The sequence below is a fragment of the Rhincodon typus genome, chromosome 38 (assembly GCF_021869965.1).
Source record: "Rhincodon typus isolate 14 chromosome 38, sRhiTyp1.1, whole genome shotgun sequence".
Taxonomy (NCBI): Eukaryota; Metazoa; Chordata; class Chondrichthyes; order Orectolobiformes; family Rhincodontidae; genus Rhincodon; species Rhincodon typus.
The window spans coordinates 5684740-5699981 of record NC_063369.1 but is presented as its reverse complement, the minus strand read 5'-3'; the positions used below and the strand labels follow the sequence as shown (position 1 = coordinate 5699981).

Below are 15242 nucleotides of genomic sequence, written 5' to 3'. Positions count from 1 at the left end.
TTTCCATTCCCAAACCACAGCATTAAGGGAAGACACTCAATTATTCCAATATACCAAATCTATCTCCCATAATCATACCTCCAACTCACCACACAGCAGTGTGAGTCACAGACAGTGCCTACATCTCGTGGACTGACTAGTTTAGAATCATACTGAGGGCAGTTTTGTGATGTTTTATTTTGATATTGTACTTTGGACAGTGACACTCAAAGGAGTCTAATTCAGACTAGGTACAGGAATGATGGGAATCAGATGTTATGTCATCCTGTCCTGATTTTGTTGCAACTATGAAGGATGTTCCTTACAGCTACTGCTTTGTCAAATATTTCCTGTTGGCCAAACTGGATTCCATATACATTGGGATGTTTTGTGTTTTAACTAAAGAGTGGTTCACATGTGGAATGAACTGCCAGAGGAATTGGTGGATGTGGGTACAGTTAAAAGAAATTTAGATAAGTGTGTGAATAAGAAATGTTTGGAGGGATATGGGCCATGCACAGGCAGGTGGGACTAGTTTAGTTTGGGATTATGGTCAGCATGGACTGGTTGGACCGAAAGGTCTGTTTCCACGCTGTATGATTCTATAACTATAATAATTTCCTCCTCTCCCTTCTTCAGCTGCTACCTCTTACAGACACCATAGTGTCACCCCTGTCAGTGCACTCTGTCCTGGGATAGCAAGTGCCACAAGACATCTGATCAGCTCGGTACTCTTCTCTATCAAAGCATGTCTGGCAGCTCCATCAGAATGAGACCAGGACTGGTCCATTAACTTGCTTGGTGTAGAGCTGTACTTTCTGGGTTGGGACAACAAAAGTCTCAGGTCTAAGAGTTGGTGTTTTGTTGGGTTGACAAGCAGCAGCCTGCAATAGCGACTTTATCCCCTTTCGATGAAGGAGGCTGGCGTACAGTCCACCATCTTTGATGTTCAAGGGCTGACCTTTGTCACTTCGACACCACATTTGCTTCTGTGCCCCCTCTTCACTCATGGGATACCAGCTGCAACGAAGGGGATTGCAACAAAGCAGAAACGTGGAATTATAATCCCTCATTCCTTCCACCTCCGCTAATTGCCACCTTTATGGGTGCCAATGGCAGCATCGTTCTGCCAAACTACTTACAAAGCTGCAACTATCTTGTTTTTGACTTGGATATCCTTTGAGAGGTGATTGAACAACATCGACTGGAAGTGGAACTGTACAACAAGTGTGGATCACATTTTCCATTGTGTCCCATTCTCAGTCACACCTGGGACACTTAGGATGGGTTGGTGAAAAGAAAAATGGGCCCCAGAGGAAAGTGTAATCCATTCAAGAAAATGTTTATTGAAGAGCTTGGCTCTTCCTTTCTCTCTGGTTGTAAGTGCGCTAAGCTCATTTGATATACTCCTCCCTCTATCAGATGATCTTGAATCCGAAAAAAAAATCCTCAGGCAGTGGCTCCCTCTTGTGTAAGATCCATGTTTTCCCACATTAGACGTGCTTAGCGTGGAGCATTTCAATCAGCAGGTTGTTACAAGGGACATCTCCATTCAAATGCTTGAGGTAGAGGTATTCTTCAGCTTGCATGCTGATGGCTCGTATTTCAGGGAGCCTGAGGAGTAGTTGTCCAAACTGGTCAGCTTGCTGTGGGAAGCACATTGTGTAGTCCATCAGAGCCCTGTTCACCTTCTCCTGAATGGTCTCGACAAAGGGGCGGTTTTCCAGGTTCTTCACGTCTGCGGAAGGGAAGAAGAATTGACGTGACGCCTCAATAAAACAGGTGCCCGCGCATGATGCCAACTGGGCAATTTCTCCAAGATAGATTTACAGCCAGCCAGTCCCTAGAAGTTCCATTCCTGGAGACTCCAGGGCAACCCTGCAGGGTTGGCGACCCATCCCAGATCCCAAAGCCATTGGAAGCTGGCTTGAAACAAACCCCGGGCCATGTTTTCGTGCCTTACCAGGGCTGAAGAGTACCAAGAACTTCAGGCAGACAAACTCATGCCGGTCAGTGTGCAGAGAGCGAAGTTTAGTGACCAGCTCCTGCGTGCGGGTCACCAGGTTATTCAGCGTGGCTCCTGATTGGGAAGTGATGGTTGACAGATCAATCTGAGAAGGGAAGAACATTCATTAATCAATGAGGAAATGTCACAGAGTTGTAGCCTCACCAATTCACATCCCTGATTTTAATCAGTCTACCTTTGACAGCTATCCCAGAATCTCAAGAATCCTAAAAGAAAACATTCTCCTCTCCTTTTAGAGTCCTCCTTAAAATCTTTGACAGTGATTATGTTAATATAATTTGTTTTTAAGTTTGGATTTTTGAATTGGTGACATATGGGTTTTTCAGTGTACCTGAAGAGTTTAATGATTAACTTGTAAGTATTTCTTTAGCCATGGTGATTTCTTCCAAAACAGCTTGAGGGAGGAAGTTTTCAGAACTAATCAGTTTTTGTTTACTTCAAAGAGTTTTTGACTGAGAAAGATCCTCAGAATGGTGCCTTAAGCTTTCCGATGGAAGTTTCTAGATGTTTTTTCAAACACCTATAAGCTATGGAAAGAAAATGGTTTAGATTTTGTTTCAGTTTGGGGCATTTCTGCAGAAATTTAGATGAGGATAGATGTGTAAAGCTATTACTCCTGAGAAAGAAGGAAGATTATTAAACTTATTAACAATAGATTCCCTCAAAATTAGGAGTTTAACAACAGTGCCTTACCAGAAGTGTTAGGATAAAACCCTGAACAAGTTTGAAGCTGAGAATATTTAAGCTCAAGTGTATGAAAATTCGAGGAAGAGGCTATCAGACCTTCGAAAGTGGGTGTGGAAGTCAAAGTTAAGTCTACAGAGATGGTCGAGAGAGTAACTTTTCTTTGGTATGTGCACTGAACAAGGAATGATTGTGGGTAGGGTGTTTTTGAGATCTGTAAAGTAGTGTTTTGGCGATTAATGGGATTATATGTTACTGTGTGTTTCTTTAAGGTTGTGTTATTTGTAAATGGTCTGCATTTTTCCAGTTTTTCCTCCATTCCTTTTGTATAATAAACGAGTGTTTTATTGTTAAAACCGAACATACAACATTGTGTGCTCGCGATTCAATGAGAAACCGCCTCATTAAAGCCGAAAAAGACTTTAATCTATAATCTGATTTGTCCCGTAAAAACATCAGATGGGATCACAACACCTGTCTTAATATCTCCTTATGTTCCGAACTGATAAATTTTGTTCTATATTGCTCCTGTGAAATATCTTAGGATATTTAACTGCGTTAAGTGTGATATATGAATGTAAGATTTTGGTATGTTAAGAGAAATACAGATGGGTGAGTGTGGCCTGTTTCTGTGCTGTTCCTTCTATATAATGTTACGGCAAAATGAGGAATTTTTACCTGTTGCCCCGTTACCAGGAGGACACTTGACTCCTTCCCATGGGCCACTTGCCGATAGATATGGTCCATGACCAGAAGTTCGCTCCAGCAGTTCTGGAGAAGTTTCATCTGGTCATCCACCTGTGGAAACACAAACACAGAAAGCTCAAGGACATACAGGTTAGGTGGACTGGTGATGGGAAATGTGGGGTTACAGGGATAGGGTAGAGGGATGGGTCGGGGTGGGATGGGTCTTTAGAGGGTCTGTGTGGAGTCAGTGACCTGCTTCCACTCTGCAGCAGTTCTATGATTCTGTGAGCTGTTAGAATCAGCTCTGAGCTGCTGGCTGAAGTTTTCTGTTGAATTTCTCTACTGTGTTCAAGGTAAACTGCTTTCACCTGACAGACCAGCGTAGCTTTAACAGTGCTTTAGGTAGGTGGAGTGGTGGTATTGTCACTGGGCCTAATAATTCAGAGACCCAGGCTAATATTCTGGGGACACAGGTTTAAGGATGTTGCTGGGTTAGAAGTGTTTGAATTGTAAAGAAAGGCTGGATAGGCTGGGACTTTTTTCACTGGAGCATAGAAGGTTGAACACTGATCTTATAGCAGTTTATAAAATCATGAGGGGCATAGATAGATAAGATAGTTGTCTTTTCCCTAGGATGTGGAATTTCAAGACTAGGGTGCACATTTTTAAGGTGAGACGATAAAGATCCAAAAAAGACATGAGGAGCAAATTTTTTACACACAGTGTCGTTCGCGTGGAATGAACTTCCTGAGGAAGTGGTGGATGCGGGTACAGTTACAATGTTTAAAAGACATTTGGATAATCACGCAAACAGTAAAGGTTTGGAGTGATATGGGCCAGGAGCAGGCAGGTGGGACTAGTTTAGTTTGGGATTATGTTCAGCATGGACTGGTTGGACCGAAGGGTCTGTTTCCATGCTGTATGACTCTATGACTGTAAGTCCCACTGCAGTAGATGGTGAAATTTGAATCAATAAAAATGTGGAATTAAAAAAAAATGCTGACATAATGGTAACCATGCCCTTTTAAATGACAGAATCATTACAGAGCTGAAGAAAGCCTTTTTTTAATTCATTCATGGGATGAGGGTGTCACTAGCCAGGCAGCATTTATTGCCCAGAAGGCAGTTGAGAGTCATCTACGTTGCTGGGTGTCTGGAGTTACATATAGGCCTGACCAGGTAAGGATGGCAGTTTCCTTCCCTAAAGGACATTATTGAACCAGATGAGTTTTCCTGACAATTAGCAATGGCTTCCAGATATTTTATTTAATTCAAATTCCATCATCTGTCATGGCAGGATTTGACCTGGGTCCCCAGAGCATTATCTGGGTCTCTGGATTAACAGTCCAGCAATAATACCACTACACCATCGCCTCCCCTTTGGCCAATCAGGTCTGCACTGGCTCTTCAAACATGTATTGTGCCAATCTCCTGTTTTCTCCCCATACCCCTGCATGTTATTTCTATCCAAATAACCATCCAATGCCCTCTTGAATGCATCAAGTGAACCTGCCTCCACCACATTTCCAACTACTTGCTGAGTGAAAACCTTTCTCCTCACATCACCCTTGCTTCTTTTGCCCATAGTTATAATTCCATGCCCCTCTCAAACTTGGTCATTTTGCGAGGGGAACAGTTTCTCCCTATCCTCCCAATGCAGCTCGCACATGATTTTGTAAACCTCTATCAAATTTCCTCCTAGGCTTCTTCTGACCAGGGATACGAGTCCCAACATCTTCACTCTAGCCTCATTTATTTTTATTTCTCATTCCTGGAGCCATTCTTGTAAATTGCTTCTGCGCTCTCTCCAATCCATTCGCATCTTTCCCATAATATGTCACCCACAGCTGTATGCAATACTCCAAGTGATCTCTAATAAGTGGCTTGTACAAGTTCAACATCATCCTCTTCCTCTTATACTCTATGCTCCTATTATTAAAGCTGAGGACACTTTATGCTTTATTAACTGCTCTCTCCACTTGTCGTGCCACATTCACTGATCTGTACACGTATACACCCAGGTCCCTCTGCTACTGCAGCCCTTTTAGAATTCTACCCCTACTATTTCACATTGTCTTTCAATGTTCTTTCAATCAAAGTGCATCACCTCACACTCCTCTGCATTGAACCTCATCTGCCACCTACCCACCCATCCACCAACTTGTCTGAGTCCTTTTGGAGTTACGCACTGTTCTCCTCACTGTTTGCAATTCTTTCGAGTTTCGTGTGATTTGCAAACTTTGAAATTGTGTCCTGCACACCAATAGCCACAATGTGAACGTATATCAGGAAAAGCGAGGATCCCAAAAACAACCTCTGGGGAACTCCACAACAAAGATTCCTCCTCAGGGAAAGAAATCAGCCATCCTTACCCAAGGACCATAAGATACAGGAGCAGAATGGCGCTATTCAGCCCATTGAGTCTGGTCTACTATTCCATCATGGGTGATATGTTTCTCGAGCCCATTCTCTAACCTTCTCCCTGTATCCCTTGAACCTCTTACTAATCGCGAACCTATCTATTTCTGTCTTAAAGGCATGCAATAACTTTGCCTCAGATCACTGTGGAAGCCATGAGTTCCACAGATTCCCCACCCTCTGGCTGAAGGAAACCCCCCTGGGTCTGACGCAACATGTGACTCCAGATGCTCAGCAAAATGGCTGACTCTTAACGGCCCTTCGAACTGGCCCTAGCCCTAGCCCAATTCAAGGGCAGTTGAGGATGGGCACTAAAAGCCGGCTTGGCCAGCAATGCCCACATCCCATAAACAAATACGCAAAAAAGTAATTAAACTTAAAGTTCAGACCGACTCTATTTGTGGTGTAATAGCCCAAGCCTGATTGGAAGGCCTCACTGGGAAGTCCGATCCCATGCCAAGCAGCTGGTGATGGGATTAAATGCCAGCAAAAAAGATCAGTGAACCCAGGAGAGGTGAAGCAAACGATACCGTGAAATCCTCTGCACCCTGTGTGCTTTGAGATTAGGCAGCAGGAGGCAGAGACAGGAGCTGAGGAAGCAGGATGGAGATGCTGAATGATTTATTGCAAGTTTTCTTTCCTGTATGACTCTCTCTGGATCAGCGAGGAAGTAAGCTCCACGCTCAGACATCAAAACACGCAAAAAAAAAGTCCAGTCGGGAAAACGTGGGCATTTTCCTGTCATTTCCTGCTTTCAATGCAATGGTGTTTGCACCATCCTGTTTGACATAATCTCTTAGATAACACATTCAGTGCAGAAGAGTGATCTAAAATAGCTTGTCCTGGCTTAATGGGGGCACTGCCTGTAAACATTCCAGTAATGTGCTAAAATGTGGCAGTTTAGCAGCACTTTATAGCTGGAAAACAACATATTAGAGATGGAATTGTAGCAAAGATGAGTTCAAATTGTTGATTAAAAACCATTCCACATCTAGTCTTGTTTCTCCCCCACTTGCTAACGTTCTGTTTAAAGAATCCGTTATCGAAGGAAAAGGAAACAAAAGCAAATTAAGTATCAAAGTAAGCAAGCTGTTGCTCCCTGGACATTGGTCATTGGGTGTTGAGCTCTCTCAGTCATACTGGGCCGTACATGTTACTCATTACAGGGCTCCTCTCTCTGATGTACTGAACACCAAAAGGAACAAAAGATTCGCTTTCACAAGATGGAATTTTGAATCATGATGAAGTCATTTTGGGGAAGTTAGGACTGTCGTCCTGGAAAAGAGATGGATAAGAGGTGAATTAATTGAGGTATTCACTGACATGATGGGTCTGGACAGAGTAGACAGGGGGAAACTGTGCCCACTCTTTGAGAGAGAAGACAGAGATTTAAAGTAATTGGCAAGGAAGCAAAAACAACACGAGGAAAAGCCTCTTCCCATAGTGTGCATTTAAGGGCTTTCTTAGCTCCAAGAAAGGGCCACTTGACCAGAAACGGTAACTCTGATTTCTCTGCACAGATGCTGCCGGACCTGCTGAGCTTTTCCAGCAACTTCTATTTTTTTGTTGTTTAGCTCATTTGGCAGCATGGGTGGTCTCTGATAGAAAGTGATAGCAACAGCATGGGTTCAAATCCTGCACTAGCTGAGGTTACCATGTGGGTCTCTCCTTCTCAACCTCTCTCCTGAGGCATGGTGACTCTCAGGTTAAACCACTGCTGTCTAATGAGAGAGTAGCCCTATGGTCTGATGAGACTATGCTGACTTCTGGTTAAGGCCTGTAATACACATCTCGAGGGACTGCTGGTTGAGTTGAAATATTCACAAAGGAATGAGGCAGTTATCTAAAAAGAAAGCATGGGGAGAAGGCAGGGGAATGGTACTGACTGAATTGTTCATTCAGAGACCCAGCGCTGACATGATGGTTTGAATGGCTTCTTTCTACACCATAACAATTAGAATCACAGAATCATAGAGATGTACAGCATGGGAACAGACCCTTCATCCAATTTGTCCATGCCGACCGGGTATCCTAAATTAATCTAGCCCCACTAGTCAGCATTTGGCCCATTTCCCTCTAAACTCTTCCTATTCATGTACCCATCCAGATGCCTTTTCAATGCTGTAATTGTACCAGCCTCCATCACTTCCTCTGGCAGCTCGTTCCATACACACACCACCTTCTGCGTGAAAAAGTTGCCCCTTAGGAACCTTTTAAATCTTTCTTCTCTCACCTTAAACCTATGCCCCTCTAGTTTTGGACTCCCCTACCCTGGGGGAAAGACTTTGACTATTCACCCTATCCATGCCCCTCATGATTTTACAAACCTCTATAAGGTCATCCCTCAGCCTCTGACTCTCCAGGGAAAATAGCCCCAGACTGTTCAGTCTCTCCCTCAAGCTCAAACCCTCCAACTCTGGCAACATCCTTGTAAATCTTTTCTGAACTCTTTCAAGTTTCACAACATCTTTCCGACAGCAGGGAGACCAGAATTGAAAGCAGTATTCCAAACGTGTCCTAACCAATATCCTGCACAGCTGCAACATGACCTCCCAACTTCTATATTCAATGCACTGACCAATAAAAGCAAGCGTACCAAATGCCTTCTTCACTATGCTGTCTACCTGTGACACCTGTCCACTTTTCACATGACTGGATTTTTCCAAGCACTTTACAAGGAATGAGTTAGTATGTTTGTTGTAATGTCCGAAAGATGATAGTCAATTTGTGCGCAGCGAGCTCTCATAAACAACAATGTGACCATCTGGTTTTTTTATGATATTGTTTGAAGGATAAACATTATCCAGGACACAGAGGAGATCTCCCCTGCACCTCTGCAGAAATAGTGACATGAGATTTTGTTGGACAGCACAGAAATTGAATGGCTCACCTGACCATTAACAATCTCCAACAGTGCACAGCTGCCTCTGAAGAGTTAGTCTTGATTTCAAGCCTCAAACCTCGGTGTGGGGCTTGAAACTAGACCTTCGTAACTCAGTAGTGAGATTATTACCTGCTGACACACAGGATTGAGCAAGATACCAGTCTGATTTCGCTGCACAGTAATAAATTAGTTGTGATTTTGCTGTGTCACTGGGGAAGGAGGTTCAGAGCGTGCATAAGTGATCGAAACAGCGCTGGGATATCTCAACTAAAACATGCCCATCATTTAATGTAAACCGCAGGCTCCTCAACCGCAAATCAAGTGTTTTGAGAAATGTATTTTGAAATACCCTTTCTGTTCAACTTCCTCATGGTAAGGGTTTGCCTGAGGATTGGGAAATTTTCCCAGTTTTTAAAGCCAGCCCGTGCCCAACACACTTTAACCTTGAGCAGGCTGCAGCTACCTGGAACTGTGTAGTTTCTGTTACAGGAACAGGACAGTTCACGTCAGCAACTGGTGCTGTTTGGAAGGTGGCAACAGATCTGAGGACAGATCAAAGCAGTAATCTCCTGATTCAACCCGTGCATTGCTGCCGGCCAGGATGTCCCATGTGGGGGATTGTCTCAATGATGTTGCTGACAGAGATTTTTCATTTTTATTTTGTTGCCTTGACTCTTTCTGCTTGGAACATTCCACTCTTGAAATTGCTGCTGTTTGCGGGCTCAGCTTCTCCAGAATTTTTCCCACTGAATGGTTTTGAGTGCAGACAGTGAGCACTAGCAGATTACTCTGTCAAAGGCTTCTTAAAGACCAGCTTGTTCCTGCTTCCACATACCACATGGGGGTTGTGACCCTCCTAGCATTTAGTCCACCCAAATTCGTACGGCATTACTGCAGGAGTCCATTCAGCCCATCAATTCTACCAGAGCTCTTTCGAAGAGTAAGCCAGGTGACCCAAAAACCCTGTGCATGCTATGCTTTAATTTGTCGATCACCCTATCAAAGGATGTTATTACACACCTCTAGAGCAGGTGGGACTTGAGGCCAGGCCCTCCCAACTCAGAGGTAGGGACACTGCCAGTACCAACCATTTTCCTGTTTCAACAATCTAATGCCCTTTCAGAGGTACCATTGACTCTCTCTTGGCTTTGTCAGGCTCAGCATTTCCAAATCATTGTGCAAAAATAAAAAAAAAAGACCTCTTAATCCTGTCATTTCTGGTTCCTATGCCAATCATCTTAACTCTGAGACATCTGGCTCTCAACCCTTCAGCCATTGAGAATGGTTTGGCTTCATTTACTTTATCCAAATTCCTTGTGATGTTCAGCACCTGAATCAAATCTCCTTTCTGCCTCTCAGAATTACAATCCTGAACCCACGTGGATTTCTTTCAGGGGGAATTGGTGGTGGAAAGGATGGAGATTCTTGTGGCTAAATTCTTTTATGTTTTTGTAACTGATTCACAGATTGAGGGCATTGCTGGCTAGGCCAGCATTTATTGTCCCCTCCCAGAGGGCAGTTAAGGGTCAACCACCTTGCTGTGGGTCTGGAGTCACATGTAGGCCAAGCCAGGTATGGATGGTAGTTGTCATTAGTGACACCAGATGGGATTTCCTCTCCCCCAGACATGGTTATCACTAGACTTTTAATTCCAGGTAATTACTGAATTGAAATTCCATCATCTACCGTGGTCCCCAGAGCATTAGCTGGGTCTCTAGATTAACAGCCCAGCTGTAGTATCACTAGGTCATCACTTCCTGTTCCAATGAGTACTGATTTGTGTCCAACAAAGAGAATCCTTTTGACTTCACTGCCCTGGGCTTCCCTCTGAGCAGGGATGGTGCAGGAGCTGACATGCAATGCCAATTCTGGGGCACAGGGGGGCGCTGTTTTGCACTGAAGATCCCACAAACGCCAACAGGATGAAGGGCCTATTCATCTGTTTCAGATGTATTCGTCGGGGGGACATATATCAGTCCATTCCTCTGCTCTTCGAATAATGGCCAAGGGACTTTTCCATCTCTCTGAGTAGGGAGGCAGGGTTCTACATTTGATTTCCTGTCCCAGAAACCAAAAAGACACCCTCGAGCACACCCTCTAGACCAGTGTGTGCTAATGTGAAACTTCAGCCTGTGACCCAGAGGCTACAAGCACCTGCAGCCTCATACTAAATGGAATTTCAAACTTCTGTTTTCTTTTAAAAAAAATTCTTTCATGGGATGTGATTGTCACTAGCCAGCCCCATCCCAAATTTCCCAAAGGGCATTTAAGAGTCAGCCATATTGCTGTGGGTCAGGAGTCACATGTATGTCAGACTAGGTAAGGATGGCAGTTCCCTTCTCTGAATGCCAAGATGGGTCCTTCCCAACAATCCACAAGGGTTTCATGGTCATCATTAATGTCTGAATTCCAGATTTGTCACTGAATCCGGACTCTACCTTCCACCATGGCAGGAACCCAGGTGCCCAGAACATTATCTGTGTCTCTGGGTTAATAGTTTTTAGTGATAATATCACTAGGCCAATTGCCCTCAAACTAAATGGCTTCCTCTGCTATTTCAGATGGCAGTTAAGAATCAACCACATTGCTGGATGTAGTGCAGACCAGTTACAGATGCCTTATTTCCTACCCTGAGTGACATCAGTGACAATTGATGAACGTTTTGTGGTCACCATTACTGAAAATAGCTTTTATTTCTTGTTTTATTTAAATACTAATTAAGGCATTTTCTGTTTGAGAAAATAATGACCAATCTCTGGAGTAGGTGGTTCTTGAGCTCATGGTTCAGAGATGGGGACAGTACCACTATACCACAAGAGCCCTTCTAATAGTAATTTTAAAAAAAAGATATTGACATTATCACTGGACTTTAAATTCCGGCGACATGGCAGGATTTGAACACAATTCTCTCGAGCCTTTCTTGGGTTGCTGGATTGATAGTCTAGTGAAAGTATCACGAGACCATTGCCTCCCATTTAGTAGCTATCAAGATATTTCTAAGACAACCTGTTCAGAGATGACATTGCTCACCTCTGGAGCAGGTGGAACTTAAACTGGGGCCTCCTGGTCCCGGGATAGGGACACTACCACTGCACCACAAAGATCAAAATGCAGGCGTGTTTGATTCAGCCAGCAACTGGGCAGGTACTTGCTTTATCAAAGCAACGGGACGAAGATTATAATAATCAGGATTTGAACCTATGTCAGGGTAATCCATTGGATTTCCTAATCTAGTGCTTTAGCCACTCAGCCATAACCATGCAAGCGAGGGAAGCAAGACTTGAACCTACAGTCTTTTGGTAGCACCCAAATTGGGTCCAATGTCAAATACTTTGCCCATTAGGTTTCAAATTTTTATTAATCTAGTCACCCTGTTCAGAGATGTTATTACACACCTCTAGAGCCAATGGGCCTCAAACCCAGGCCTCCCGGTGCAGGGCAGTGACTCTACCACTTTGATGCTCCCTCTAATTGTAATTAACTTATATGAATTTAATTTTTACCAGCTGTCATTGCGCAATTCACACCCCCATCTCCCTGTTAATATAGGTGATTAGGCCAATTGATTAATTCATTGCTGGGTAACAGGTTGGACTAGTGGGTTAAAGGAGCCGTAAGACTGAGTAGTTAATGAGCGGTATCCACAAAATAACAGATTAAAAAGGCTCGCTATTTTAAACTACATCAGCAGTTTGCCCATCCAGCTTCTCGCTGGTTAAAAACTGCACCATAGGATGCAGGAGTAAGAGGCAATGAGTATATTAAATTCGCAGAACGGATCAGAGATAAATGCGACATGTGTAAGAAATATAGGAGGATACCAACAGAGTTCATAGAGTCCATAATTAACAAGAGACTTTTTAATTAAATTGGAGCAATGGATTTGAAGGTATGAGATGTAGAAAAATGAAATGTCTTGCACTTTGTGGATAGTGCAACTCAATTCATGTCAAGTTGTAGCAAAATATAATAAAGAGAAAAGAATTATACCCACTCTAGTCCTGTTTGAATTTTATAGGTTTCTATGAGATCCCCCTTCATTCTCCTAAACTCCAGTGAATACAATCCTAACTGCCTCAATCTCTCCTCATATGTCAATCTTGTCATCCCAGGAATCCATTTGGTAAACCTTCTCTGCACTCCCTTGATAACAAGAACATCCTTCCTCAGATAAGGACGCCGCAATATTGGAACTCAAAATCAGAGCAATCCTGGGGAAAGTGGGTGATTGGAATGCAAACAGTAGATCCAGCTGATTGTCCAACTCTCCCCACGTTCTGGGCTGGTGAACCAGTTCAGATGGCTTGGAAGAAGCTGTGAATTAGAGAGAGAAATTTCCCAGTTCTTGGTGCCTCACTACATTGACAACTTACTGCCTGGGTCAGCCCTCTGTCCTTCGCTTTGCAAAAGAAAAACAAACACACTGATAAACGTCTCAGTTGTAACTGAACTGAAGGGATTCCCCTGGCTGGGAGGGGGAGGACAGAACCCATCCTATTTACTTGGACAGTCAGGATAGTTCCTGAGACCAGAAATGCCATCATGTCATTGTGAGCAGATGAACCTGCAAACAAAAGACTTTCTTCCTGTCACAGAACACATCCGCTGTTCACTCCCAACTCACAGCTGCTGCACCATCGATTCCAAACAAAGCAACATTGCACAGGCCACTGGCTTCTGACTTTGTTTTGTTGAGGATATTGGTGTTGACAATATCTGACTCGCAGCAACAATTACATAGCACATCCCAGATTACCAAGTAACTCAAGGGACTTCACTCAACAACATTTGACATCAAGCCAAACAAGGAAATATGAGGAGAATTGACCAAAAGCTCGGTTGAGGAGGTGGATTCAAACAATACTTTGAAGGATCGAAAGAGAAGTAAAATGATTTCAGGAAAGTTTAGGGGCCTATGCATTGCCAGGCCCACCCTCCAATGGTGAAGAAAAGAAACCTAGAGACATGGGAGAGGGGAGAATTGAATATAGGAATGTATGTTGAGGAGTAGTCCATTCAGCCCCTCAAGCCTGTTGCACCATTCAATGAGATAATGCCTGATCTGTGGCCTAACTCCATACGCCTGCATGCCTTGGTCCATACCCCTTGGCTTTGAAGGAGTGCAGGGATGCTGGAGAGTTGTGTGAGAGGTTACAGGGATAGGGACGGGTGAGGCTGGAGAGGAATTTCTAAAACATAGACGATCGTTTGGTAAAGTTGCAAGTCCAGCAGTATCTGGAGCTGCCTGCTGCACCATAAGTTGGGAGGTTGTGAGACCGCCATAACCTAACAATGCTAAATCAGGTTGGAGAAAGCAGAGGCAATGATGGCCACGTTCCTGCTTGAGAAACACTACTTGTCAGCTATTGTACATTTCACCTTTGTATTGTGAAATGACATGACGAACTGAAGACGGTTGCATTTGCTAATTGCTCAGACTGTAGTCAGGCCGCAACATCTTGGTGTTGAAATCTGAAACATTTTAACAGGCAGCTTTCACCCTGACAGTGTGCACCCCACTTCTAGAGAGTTGAGCCACTTATAGAAACCTATAAAAATGGTGGGCCAGACCACGATATCCCTCAATCAACAAACTGCGATTAAGTTAACTGGGTAATCTTAATTGCTGCTATACTGGGATCTTGCTGTGCATGAAGTGGCTGCCTCATTTGATGGCTCGAACAGTGGCGTCTCAAATTCCAAAATTCAGGTATTGGTTTTGAAGTGCTTTGAGACATTCTGAGGACAGAAAATGTGCTTTAATGAACATTAGTTCAGTCTTTTCTGTTAATTCTCTCCCAGCAATTGCAAGGAGCTCAGTCACTTGAATGAGCAGAAATGATACGATAAAGACAATGGAATTTTTGACACCCAAACTAGCTCTTATTTTTGTTGGAAGGGAAGGTGTGTGGATTGTTGCAGTAACTAGTCCATCTCCTAGATCTTTTCTGTTATTCATTCACAGGATGAAGGCGTTGCTGGCCAGGCCAGGATTTATTGCCCAGGGGGCAGTTAAGAGTCAACCACATTGTTGTGGGTCTGGAGTCACATGTAGTCCGCACCAGCTAAGGATGGCAGTTTCCTTCCCTAAATGGCATCAAGGAACCAGATGGGTATTCCCCCCACCACCGACTATTAGCAACAGATTCACAGACATCATTAGACTCTTAATTCCAGATTATTATCAATTTCAATTTCTGCCAAATGCTATGTGAGATTTGAACACAGGTCCCCAGAACATCAACTGCCTCCCTGGATTAATAGCCTAACGATAATAACACTAGGCCATCCCCTACTATCTGCTCACATAGTCTACCTGTGATTTATTACAGATGTCAGTGGCGCTTTGTGCAGTTAATGGGATATGATTGTGCTAATGATGATAAAGTAAATGATGGTCCCACTCTGAAAACAGCAGCAAAGCAGAGCAGAGAGAAACATGATTGAGACTCAAAGAGGAGCTGAAGAGAAACACTGTATCAGAGAGTTATATACGCAGTAGGATATATGTCGGAGTATAAATAACAATTTTACAGGATTACTAAGAGTGTGAGTCTTACAATA

The 15242-nt window shown here is 43.6% G+C and overlaps 1 protein-coding gene across 1 annotated transcript in view; it reads right to left on the bottom strand.

Annotated features, from left to right (window-relative positions):
* Positions 1 to 542: 542 nt before the first annotated feature.
* Positions 543 to 15242, bottom strand: part of LOC109916788 (nuclear receptor subfamily 5 group A member 2-like) — a 37107-nt gene continuing 22407 nt past the window's right edge. The window contains exons 5-7 of the mRNA XM_048617962.1: positions 3368 to 3487; positions 1943 to 2090; positions 543 to 1717 (exon numbers count right to left, since the gene is read on the bottom strand). Of these exons, the coding sequence (XP_048473919.1) occupies positions 1473 to 1717; positions 1943 to 2090; positions 3368 to 3487 (513 nt within the window). The 3' untranslated portion in view covers positions 543 to 1472. The remainder of the gene's footprint in view (positions 1718 to 1942; positions 2091 to 3367; positions 3488 to 15242) is intronic.